An 11,377-nucleotide genomic window follows, 5' to 3' on the forward strand; every position below is an offset into this window, starting at 1 on the left:
TTCTGCCATGTCTTTTGCTAAAGGACGTCTATTAAAAAAACGTTCAAATATAAAGGACGTCTTTGGCCATTTTGTCTATAAAGAAATCACATTTGACTAAAATGTAGTTTAATATTATATTGCTCTGTGTAGGACAATATGATTAAGTGTAGGTTATTACTATAATCCGTGTAGGTTATTATGATTAATGTGTAGGTTATTATTACGATCTATTAATAGAAATTATATGTAGGTTATTGTTATGATCAGTTAATATGAATAATGATTTATTTATCAAATAATTAGTGATTTGATGATATCTAAAAAAAATTGTTTGTTTATATGAAATCAGGGTGTTGACAATAAACACATACATGATGAACTTAAAAAAGTTAAATACAATGATTTTAATTGTAATGAAAGAATCGATGAGTTTTATTACATTTTAAATACATAAACTTTCAAAAAAATATAGTTACGATCTAATAAAGGTGAAATGGGATTCACTGAATCCAAAATAAATTTAATGTTTTTTGTTCACAAACAAGTAAAGAAATAAAATAGTAATTTAGTGAAATAGGAACTTACAAAAAATTATTAATAGACCAAAACAACAAAATCGTAATGAATACTATTATACTCTTGCATTTAATTAATTGAGAAAAAGAAAAGAAAAACTGGTTAGTCGATCAGATTTTTCGCAATAAGATGACTTCTGTCTTCTCGCATGAACTTAAGCATATATATATATATATACTATCTGGGTGCCCGTGTAATGCAGCAGGGCGCACACACAACTTTACATTGAACGCATGTTCCATGTCGGTACATACGTCACCTGATGACAGTGCGCACGTAGCCTAAAATTGGACGCGTAACTCGTGCAAAGCCAGTTGCGTGTAATCGAAGATTGAACACGCGTAACCAGACGAGAATGCACGTTATCGACATTAAAACATGCTTAACCAACACCACGCATGTAACTCATGGCGATTAACGGTGTAGGGTGCTGGGTTGATCGTTTACCAAGATTGGGTTATGTGCGTTACGTTGTGCTGGACTTCATTGGCCCCAGTACATGTAAACAACGGTAGCTGTGTAACTTGTAACAAAAATAACAAGGAAAATCTGAAATATATAGTAATTTGGAATAAATCATTTTTTTAAACCAGCCCGTTTTGGCCCCAAACCCATTCTAATTCGACAACGTTCTGACATGGCCCCTTAATACTCGAACCCGAACCAAATTAACCATTTTTTGTATCGACTCATTCCGACCCTAATGTATTTTTATAAATGACCCAAGCTCGCCTGACTCGACCTATTACCCGGTTCTAAATGGTACGCGCGTAACATGCTAACTTTTTAAAATTAAAAAAAACTATAACAATATCATAACCAAATTAAGGAGAATAAAATGCTCGTTTTTATGATGTTTTTTTAAGAATATTAACGTGTGAAAAAATTATGACCGTTAAAAAAGTCGTGGGGTAGTTAGTTTTGAATTAGGGGCCATATGTAACTATTATTAAACTTTACAAAAAGGTAGTGAAGTTGAGGAACTAAAATTTTAAATATATTTTGAAAGAATGAAAGTTACGTAACATATTTGTGAGTAAAGACCTTACTACCCCTAATTTCTAAATTTTTGATGCATTATATGTTGTACATAAAGCAATGGGTTTGGTACCTCTTAAAATTTTAGAGGTCCCTAACTCATGCTTTATATATAGTATATATATATATGTATGTATGTATGTATATATGTATGTATGTGTATATATATATATTGTCCATTCCAATGTAATGTAGTGGCAGGAAACTTGAGTTTCTCAATGGAGACGCATGTTCAATTCCCACTTACAACACTATTGGGAGGGCATGAGTGACTCAATGAAGGAAAACCGCGATCTTGTGATCTTCTGTTCTATCCTGAGGGCGTCTGAGTTTTACTACCAGTTGGCTTTCGGGTTGGTGTGTTTTCCCCAGAACTAGAGATAAATTGGAGGCGCTTAAGGGCTCCGTAAAGTTGCGTTGGGTCAGCTGGCAGTGGTCTTTAACCATTGAATCACCCCACACAAAGTACCTAAACAATTCTCTGTTTATTGTAAGTTTTAAAGAAAAATTAATATATTTTGTCTGTCTAAAAAAATATATTAAATGCGCTGATCACCATGTGAAATTAACCAGTTCATAAACCTCAATAGTCGAAGAGGATGGCAGAGTTTGTCATGGGGCAATGTGGCATGCTCTTAACTCTTTTAAGTATCTTACTTTTGGTCATTATTTTTCTTATAAATTAGATCCACCGATCTTTTCCCGTTTCCTTTCTGCCATTTCCACCAGCATTTTTATTCTTTAACATTATTCGGTGTCAAATATTTTTTATCTTCTGTAACCACGCGTAGACTTCGTCCTTTTTGGCCCAATATATTTCCTAGACTGCACAAGTTTGACAATTGTCACAATTTCGAAGCTTTCCTGTTGGCTCCATATTCATTTTTCAACCTTCATATATATAAACTATTAGGTGTCCATTTTATATTTTGCACTCACTCTTTTGTTGTTTTCTCCTTGTAGTTTCTCTAATATTATCACTATAAAACTTCCTCTTTCTGGTCATATATTTGTACCATTCAAGTTTGTTTATTAAACATACAAACCCCTCGTGCACTAGAGATTTTGTGTGAAAATGATTGAGTGCAACCAGAACCCACCTCTATTCCAAGACTATGCTCAACTTTTGAACCAGTCTCTTGACCAGGTTGACGTTAAACAACGGCTCGTGAACCATGAGCAGGGGTTGGAAGAATGCGAGCTTCCACTTGTGGACCTTTGCGGGTTGTGGAGTGAGAATGAGGAACAGCGTGTTTCTTGCGCTTTGGAGATATGTAAAGCTTCGTCCGAATGGGGGTTCTTTCAGATTGTGAACCATGGAATAAACCTTGAGCTTCTTAGGAAGATGAGGAAGGAGCAAGTGAAGCTGTTTAAGGCGCCATTTGAACGAAAAACATCTTCTGGTCTTCTTGACAACTCGTATAGGTGGGGAAACCAGACCGCAACATGTCCGAAACAGTTATCATGGTGTGAAGCTTTCCATGTTCCTCTTTCTAAGATATCCGATGATACATGCTATGGAGAATTCAATTCTTTGAGGTAACATGACCTTTTCATTTCACTTTTTGTTAAAAGGCTATTAAACTTTTACCACACTATTCCCTCTTAGAGTCAGAACCCATATATAACCTTATTTATATTGTGTCATCTTTTGATCTTGTCATGCCTAAAGGTATATATATATCTCTCAATCTCTTCTTTGATTACGCCTTAAGCTTACTCTTCCCATGTATAAACATGATGCATGTTCAAACACTTGCGCTAATAGGAAATAAGTCATTTTCCTACGACAGATTTCATAGGAAATTTGTTGAAAAAGAATTTTCTAACGATTTTCATGAATATGTGTGGGAAAAACATATGTTGGAAAATCATTTTAATGGTTTTCTTAGTTTTTGTTACACACATGATGTATATGTTTTAATTTAATCAAAGAAATATGGTTTAAAGTTAAGCATAAGATATTAGCAGAAAGACTGTTTTAGAGAATAATTTAATAAAATAGACATTGCTAAAAGGTAAACATAGTTGATAGAAAAGGTTCTAATTAATTGCCACTACCACTTTTAGTTTTTTATGATATAAAGTAGAATTTAAAGCACTAAATTACAACACTATTCCAGAATTAGATAATCATATTGTCCTTTATTAACTAAAACGGGTAAAAAATATTCTCTGTCGGTTTTAATGATTTTTTATTTTTATTATAAGAGGTTTTATATAAGTTAAGGACAACTTTTGGTTTGTATCACGCCATTGTCTATCTTATTCGTATAATTAGATAATTATTGCACAAATATTATAAAAAAAGCTGTTTAAAGCAGATTATAACTAAGGAGAATCAGAAGTAGGGAATTTTAACAAAAAAAATCAAAAATATTATAAGCGACTAAGAATTATGGAATAAAAGAATATATTATTCTCCTTCATACAAAATTATGTGTAACTAATTAATAATATTCTGTGTTATATTTACTAGGGAAGTAATGCAGGAATACGCGGGTGCGATGCAAGAACTTGCAAAGTCAATAGCGAGAGTGCTTGTGGCGAATATGGGCTTGCAATGGGGAGCGTGGGAAGATAACTGCAACGCAAGCACATGTTTCATGAGGCTGAATCGATATCCTCCATGTCCCATCTCTCCAGAGGTTTTTGGACTTGTGCCCCACACGGATAGCGATTTCCTCACAATTTTGCACCAGGATGAACATGTTGGAGGGCTTCAACTCATGAAAGATTCCAAATGGGTGGCTGTTAAACCTAATCCTGATGCCCTTGTTGTCAATATTGGTGACCTTTTTCAGGTATATTTCTTTTACCTTTTGCATTTGGTGAACACCTATTTTTGGCCCTTAAATGCAACAACAAGAAGTTTTATTCCCATATATAATCGCATCTTTTACTTTTTATACTAATGGGCATGATATAAAGATGTTATAGTTTCGAATGTGTTTGTTCCCTACCCCTCATATTCTAAAGTTATATGGGGATAGGGAATCAAATATTAATGCATTGCTAGTAGATACAACTTTCAGCATCTTAATTTGCTTAATGCAATATATTCTCAAGTTCGTACTAAAGTCAATAGACGGAGGAAATAAATCGCAAAAGAAAAAACGCTAAAAATTTCGAATCATTAGATAATCACTAGACAAATATTTGATTTCTTCACCGTTCATACAGATGTGTCAAATAAAGCAAAAAAGATGCATACTTATAAATCTATTAATTTTAGACACGACATTTTTTTTGTACAACTCACTTTACATAATATTATTTTAGAACAATGCTGTTTTTCCCTATTAGTGACATACACTTGTTAGAATCAAACTATCAAACCAGACCTACAAAATTCTTGTTAGTTACATCCTCCTTGCCTCACACTTAATTAACCTAACTAGCTTTGCCAACTGAGATTAACATATTGAGTTAAAAGCTTGGGAATTAATTAGTAGATTGTCCACCTTTTTAACTAATAGGCTTTAACGACTTTTTCTTAATATTTAAATACTGTGTTTGTTCCCTTGACTATAATTTCATTTTTTGTGTATAATACAAATGCTACGTATCATATATATGGTCCAAAATGAAACTTTTAGTTGTAGATTCTCTTAGCATGAACTAAGGTTAACCGGTAGGTATGATAATTAATCTTCGTGAGAGAAGACGTACAGTTCAAAATAGAACTTTTAGAGAATATGTGATTATTATATTCGACCAAAAGCATAGTTGTTCATCCGTCATTAATCATTAGTAAAGTTTAATTCATGATCATAGAATACACATCCTATTTTTCTATTGAATACAAGTCATATAATTCATATATTCGATGAACCATATGATATAAATTTGTAAAATATACGAAATTTGCAGGCGTGGAGCAACGACGTTTACAAGAGCGTGGAGCACAAAGTAATGGTAAATCAGGAAGTGGAGAGACACTCTATAGCTTACTTCTTGTGCCCTTCTTACGAGTCGGTTATTGGTTGTTATGATGAAGAAGATTCAGTTTACCGAAGATTTACATTCGGAGAGTATAGAAGCCAAATTCAACAAGATGTTAAAGCCTTTGGCCATAAGGTTGGCCTTCCAAGATTTCTTGTTTCTACATAATACATATGGATGTTGGTCGTTGAAAGAACTTGTTGCTCCAAAGTAGAGTGCTTTCACAAGTTGTGTAGTGATCAAATCATGTTATGATGAAAACTCTACCGGCCTAGTATTTCACACTATTAGAAGAAAGAAGGGCGGGGGTGGGGTGGGGGGGGGGGGGAGGAGGGGGCTGAGGGGGTATGTATTTATTTATTTTTGGCTTATAATAGATATCTTTGTATTATCTAATATATAAGGAAATATATAAACTTTGAGCTTACTATTATTCTTTCCTAGACCAATATTTGTTTGTGATGAAATTAAGTTATTTCCAAAATTAATAGAAGGATTAGATAACTTATCTTTGTCTTCGGGCATGTAATTTGAACACCCGGAAGCAACGATCCACTCGTCAAGATTGTTGGTTCGTTCTTTGACTCCAGTACTTGGCCATGTTCTCTTCTACATTCCATTCTTCTTCCACCTCGGCTAACGTTCCCTTCGCCTTCCGTAACACCTTTCAGATGATTGAGTAGTTCTTCCTCTACCGTGGTCTTGAGAATAAACATCTTCTTTATCGGCCCAAACCCTCCACTTATGGATTACACCATTAGTGTCGATTCTTGGTACTTGGTCTTGCCCCGAAGATAAAACATCAAACATGAAGACCCTGTGTGATTGCTGGTGTTGTTCAACTTATTGACACCATGGACGAGTTTAGTAGCAGTACTGGTATAGAAGGCAAAAATTAGGTAATATATTAGTACCGTACTGAACTGTACCATATCGGTATCGTACCGATCCCGAAATCTCAAAAGTTTGGTACCGAGTCGGGACCGATGGTACCCAATTAGGTACAAGTATGGTACCAATTCGGTACTGGTACATGATACCATTTGCTCATCGTATTTGACACCGTCTATAACTTGGAAATCGCCCATGATGATTGTTTGGTTTTCCTTCGATCGATTCTTTGATTTAAACGATCTAAAACAGCTGGCCCTAGTTTCCTTCAAACTTCTATCGGTTCATAACCTGACAAACAAATCACAACTTGTTTGGGATTGAAACACCGGGAGCACAAAAAACCGAGAACACGTTCAAGTTTTGATTAAATCGACTCTTTTCGTTTATTAGTGATATAATACATAAAAACAAAAGTATTAGACGTGTTTATATAGACCCAACTTAAGAAACACAATTAAACCTATGACTAATTAGAAACTAAATCAAATGCTAAAAATAAAACAAATCTTCAAAGTTGGAATATTTTCCGAACTGCGCCTACAAGATTAAACCGTATCACCCATATTGTCTGACTATTAATTGGTATTGCTATTTTCACCAATTGCAACTGAATTTTTGATGTTAATTAGTTATTTATCCTCTTTACGCGACCATTTCATGACCAAAATGATGCAGTAACATATTTGCGACTTTTTTCGCGACCAAAATGATGTTGGCAGCAGTGTTTGTTGCTGTTTTTTTAATTCTTGTGATTTTGGTCTTAAATTGACCATTAAATGTTTATTTTCATAGTAGTGAGTACTTGTCTCTAGTAACTAGTAGGAGTCTCTTGTGTAACACCCAAAAACCTCACCCAACATAAAAAAGGAGTTGAAAGTTGAAACTTAATTGTAGCTAGGTATCTCTGGCACCTGGTAATAATAATCTCCAGTTCACTCGACTCAAGTAAGGTATATTAATTATAGAGATAAACCATCATTTATTCAAAGTAGCACGGAGAGTTAGAGCAATTACATGGGAGCATAAGGAATTTATCAATCACTATCCATGTGAACCGAGTACACTTTTGGTATGTCCGATCTGATCGAGTATGAAACTTTATAATATGCTCCGTTTTCATATCTCGGATCACCTTTTGTCTACAAAATTTGTGACCTAAGTAACTTACACGTTCGAAAATGAAATTTACATATGTAGATGACGGGGCAGCATACAGAGCGCATGCCAATAGAAAGAGAAAACTACACACATATATCAAAATCCAAAAATATTGTTTATAGAAGATAAGCAAACGTACTTGTTGCCTGTTATCTTTCCTAGATCTACCGAAATCGAGGTCACAATTCTGGTTCTGGACACTTACCTACCACTAGCAATTGGTAATATAGTTTGTTTGCTCATGCTATCAAAAGTAGATGAGCTTGTGTTGGCCCCATTTGTGTATTCATACTCTTCATTTGGTTCTCTAAGCAAATACTCCGCTTCTTCTTCGTTTGAAGTACCTTGGACCCATAGATGCTTATGTATCACGGATGCCAATATCCTTTCCAGCTCCATTGCCACTTCCTTCATTGTAGGTCTCTCGTCTCCTCTAACCTTTAAGCACCTTTCTGCAAGTCGTGAAACTTGGACGATCTCGCTAGGAACTTCGTTTAGTTGCAAGTGTTCATCAAGGATCTGGAAGAGTCTCCCCTCTTTCAAAGAAGATAGAAAGTACATAGCCAGGTTCCTCTCTTCCTCTGGCCTGGCGAAGCTAAGAGCCTCTCTTCCGGTAAACAGTTCTGTCAGTACTACCCCGAAACTATAAACATCACTCTTGTCAGTTAGTTGGCTTGTGTGCATGTACTCAGGATCCAAGTAACCTAATGTTCCTTGCACTATAGTGGCCAACTCAATTTGATCCATAGGTATAAGCCTAGATGCTCCAAAATCAGCAACTTTTGCTACATAATTATCATCCAAAAGTATATTCATTGGCTTGATGTCTCGATGGATGATTGGAACAGAGGCTGCAGAGTGTAAATATGAAAGTGCTTCAGCTGTCTCCGTTGCTATTCTGAGTCGGATGTCCCAAGTTATAGCTAATGACTTGCTTTCATTGTGGATGTGATCAGACAACGTGCCATTTGGAATGAACTCGTACACCAATAAAGGGACTTCTGTTTCCAGGCAACACCCAATCAACTTCACCACATTTCTATGGTTAATTTGGGATAGGATAACAACTTCATTGATGAATTGTTCTATCTGGGATTCACTTTGTTCTGGTAATTTGGACTTCTTTATGGCAACTATTCTGTTATCAGATAGAACCCCTTTATAAACCGTACCATAGCCACCCTTTCCAATAATTCTGCTCTCGTCATAGTTGTTGGTTGCCTTCTTAAGCTCCTCAATAGTGAAGACTTTAGCTTGGTCATGAGAACCGCCATCCCCAGAAATTCGTTGCTGGAGCATAATTCCACCATTTTGCTTAAAGAATTTTTCTCTAAGAATAATAAGCCTATGCTTCTTGATTCCGAAGTATAACCAGGTGACAGATACAAGCAAAAATATGGCAGCAGCTGAGGTACCTGAAACAAGAAACATGTATCTTATAACATCATGATTTGAGCTCTAGTACCAGTTCCGTTTACAAAAGTGAAAAATGATTGTGACTTTACTTACATATAGCAATTATTGTAAGGAGCGACCGATTTGCCCTGCAACCTGATCCACCTATCTTGCCATCTCCCGAGTAACCTTTTCGACATTTACACTCATAGTATCCTTCTTTATCAATACATTTGTGTGTACAACCATGATTTTTATCTTCACACTCGTCAATATCTGTCGAATAGCAAAACCTCTCAATTAGGTGCAAAATATGGGGCAACAAGCTTAAAATATTACTAACAAATGAAGGAAACAAAATACTCAAATATGAAATCTGTACTTACTCTTGCAGCCAACTTTAGTATAAGGGTTGCCTTTATAGCCGTCTAAGCAACGACAACGATATCCAGGACCTGTATAGTTTTGATCACACGTGCTATTTGACTTGCATAAGAAATTATCTGCTTCCTTATTTACCGTGTCACACGTATCATTTCCAATCGCCCAATCTAGTACCATCCGCATCTTCTGATCACTTTGAAAATCAAGCAGATCATGGGAAGAAAAGTCGTACTTCCCCTCTTCAACGAGAAAAGCATAGCTACAAGGGTTGAATTCCAATATTTTTGTATGGTTATTTGAGCTACCTATTGACATAGCAAAAGTGCTCATTCCTTTTGGAACTGCAATTTCACAACACCCAACTCCGGAGCAAGATCCATTTGTGATATGTGTGGTGTCATCACATATAGAAGTGCATCCAGTAGTAATGATATCATTCCCCAGTGCTCCCGCAATAAAGGCTTGTGTGTCCCACCCAATGGCAATAAATCTGTTCTTAGTTGAGATCCGAAAATCCATCAAGGACAAAGATGCTGTTAGTCTTTTGGCTCGACCGGAGCTGTTGTAGCAATCACTGGCTACAAACATCTGAATCTCCATCTCACCCTTGCTCGTGTTCATATTTGTAATGACTACATTGCTTGAGTTATCTTTGAAGAAAGGTATCGGTTCCCCAGCCGATGATTGGTCACAGGTTATTAGGAAATCTGGACTGTAGTAGCATCCCTCACGTGAACCAAATGGGTATGTAATGGACACATTACCACATGAATATTCACAATCTAGCCTGTCTTGAGAGCTTGCTAGCCCCAAAGATGCTATAGCCACTACTGATAGCAGTAATATTAAATGCATAGCTGCTTTCTCTCTTTTTAGTGTTTAAATTACTTATCCTTATTATGGAGTTTGATCTTATAATAAGAACATTGCTACAAGACTTGGTCCTCTGTTCAAGGTAAACTTCTACGAACTTGATTGGCTCTAAAATTAAGCTGCAACTTGGCCAATTGATGTTTGAAGAGGTCTTTGGATTTTTGTCTTACTAGTATTAAAGAATCGATCTGTGGACTATGAGAATCTTTTATGCTACTATTAGTTTAATCATTTATTAAATTTATTACGACCAATATAAACAGTAGTAAACTAAAAATGAAATTAATATTATATATCATATACTCATTATAATCCTTAAGAGTTTACATATTTTGGTGAGAAAGATCACGACATGGAATCACATTATCCGTTAACGTCCTAGATCGCACTTCTATTTTAGTATTCTTGTGCCAAGAACGCAAAGTCGATTGTAGATATATTTTGTCCACTTTAAACTTAACAAGTATTTTGATGTCAATGTGATACGTTTAAGGTATATATTAAGCATAATAACTATGTGGTCCCCGTTTAATCCAACATGTTACTGACTCCATCATACATTAGGCATAATTTGTGTTCATCAGATCATCCCGAATTACTTCGACCCCTAATGATTGATCAAAACCTTTTAAGCTTATTTGAACTTTTTGCAAACTTTTATAAACAATAAAGGTTGAACCATAGACTTACTTGACAAGTTCAGACTTACATTCCTTCATATAAAGTGTTTAGAACTTACTTGTTTGCCCCACGTTACGTGGTTTTAGTATGCCCCTTTTTGGTTGTTAACTATCAACATTTTTGTGTTTAATTCAGATTCTTTTAAGCACTTTGCAGTTTTTCTGCTTTATCATTTTAATTTTCAATATTTGTATTTAAAGAAAGAATAATTTTATAGTGATCAATCACTAACAAGCTCGTGTATGAGTTAATAATAACATTTTTGCCTTCATCGATATGACTTATCGTGGAATCATGTAACCGCTTCATAAATGTAAACCACTAGCATAGGAGGATAATTTAGTTTATATCGTCACCCTAACACTTATTTGTCAAGCCTATCTACACATCGAGTGATGATCTTATTGGCTTTTGATCTATTATTTTCATGATCTTGGATCATTGAAGACAA

At 35.3% G+C, this 11,377-nt stretch overlaps 2 protein-coding genes across 2 annotated transcripts; one reads left to right on the top strand and one right to left on the bottom strand.

Annotated features, from left to right (window-relative positions):
- The first annotated feature begins 2,271 nt into the window (after nucleotides 1-2,271).
- LOC143531125 (gibberellin 2-beta-dioxygenase 8-like) lies at nucleotides 2,272-5,727 on the top strand. The gene is made up of 3 exons (XM_077026499.1): nucleotides 2,272-3,135; nucleotides 4,076-4,400; nucleotides 5,470-5,727. Exons 1-3 carry the CDS (start codon nucleotides 2,672-2,674, stop codon nucleotides 5,707-5,709), a joined length of 1,029 nt encoding a protein of 342 aa, XP_076882614.1. The 5' UTR covers nucleotides 2,272-2,671; the 3' UTR covers nucleotides 5,710-5,727.
- A 2,067-nt stretch (nucleotides 5,728-7,794) lies between these two features.
- Nucleotides 7,795-10,233, bottom strand: LOC143531126 (wall-associated receptor kinase 2-like). Its single transcript, XM_077026500.1, has 3 exons — nucleotides 9,375-10,233; nucleotides 9,103-9,264; nucleotides 7,795-9,008 (listed from the first exon to the last, which is right to left on the bottom strand). The coding sequence occupies exons 1-3, from the start codon at nucleotides 10,225-10,227 to the stop codon at nucleotides 7,795-7,797; spliced, it is 2,229 nt and encodes a 742-aa protein (XP_076882615.1). The 5' UTR covers nucleotides 10,228-10,233.
- Between the last annotated feature and the right edge of the window lie 1,144 nt (nucleotides 10,234-11,377).

Source organism: Bidens hawaiensis, unplaced genomic scaffold (assembly GCF_021521415.1).
Source record: "Bidens hawaiensis isolate Kalapana, Puna unplaced genomic scaffold, B.hawaiensis_p1.1 tig00009085_1, whole genome shotgun sequence".
NCBI lineage: Eukaryota > Viridiplantae > Streptophyta > Magnoliopsida > Asterales > Asteraceae > Bidens > Bidens hawaiensis.

Excerpts from the sequence above, each read along its gene's own strand:
- LOC143531126 (XM_077026500.1), bottom strand. The coding sequence starts at position 10,227 with ATGCATTTAATATTACTGCTATCAGTAGTGGCTATAGCATCTTTGGGG. Across the intron at positions 9,265-9,374 it reads TACTAAAGTTGGCTGCAAGA|ATATTGACGAGTGTGAAGAT; the intron begins GTAAGTACAGAT and ends GCTATTCGACAG. Across the intron at positions 9,009-9,102 it reads CCTTACAATAATTGCTATAT|GTACCTCAGCTGCTGCCATA; the intron begins GTAAGTAAAGTC and ends TTCTTGTTTCAG.
- LOC143531125 (XM_077026499.1), top strand. The coding sequence starts at position 2,672 with ATGATTGAGTGCAACCAGAACCCACCTCTATTCCAAGACTATGCTCAA. Across the intron at positions 3,136-4,075 it reads GGAGAATTCAATTCTTTGAG|GGAAGTAATGCAGGAATACG; the intron begins GTAACATGACCT and ends TATATTTACTAG. Across the intron at positions 4,401-5,469 it reads ATATTGGTGACCTTTTTCAG|GCGTGGAGCAACGACGTTTA; the intron begins GTATATTTCTTT and ends CGAAATTTGCAG.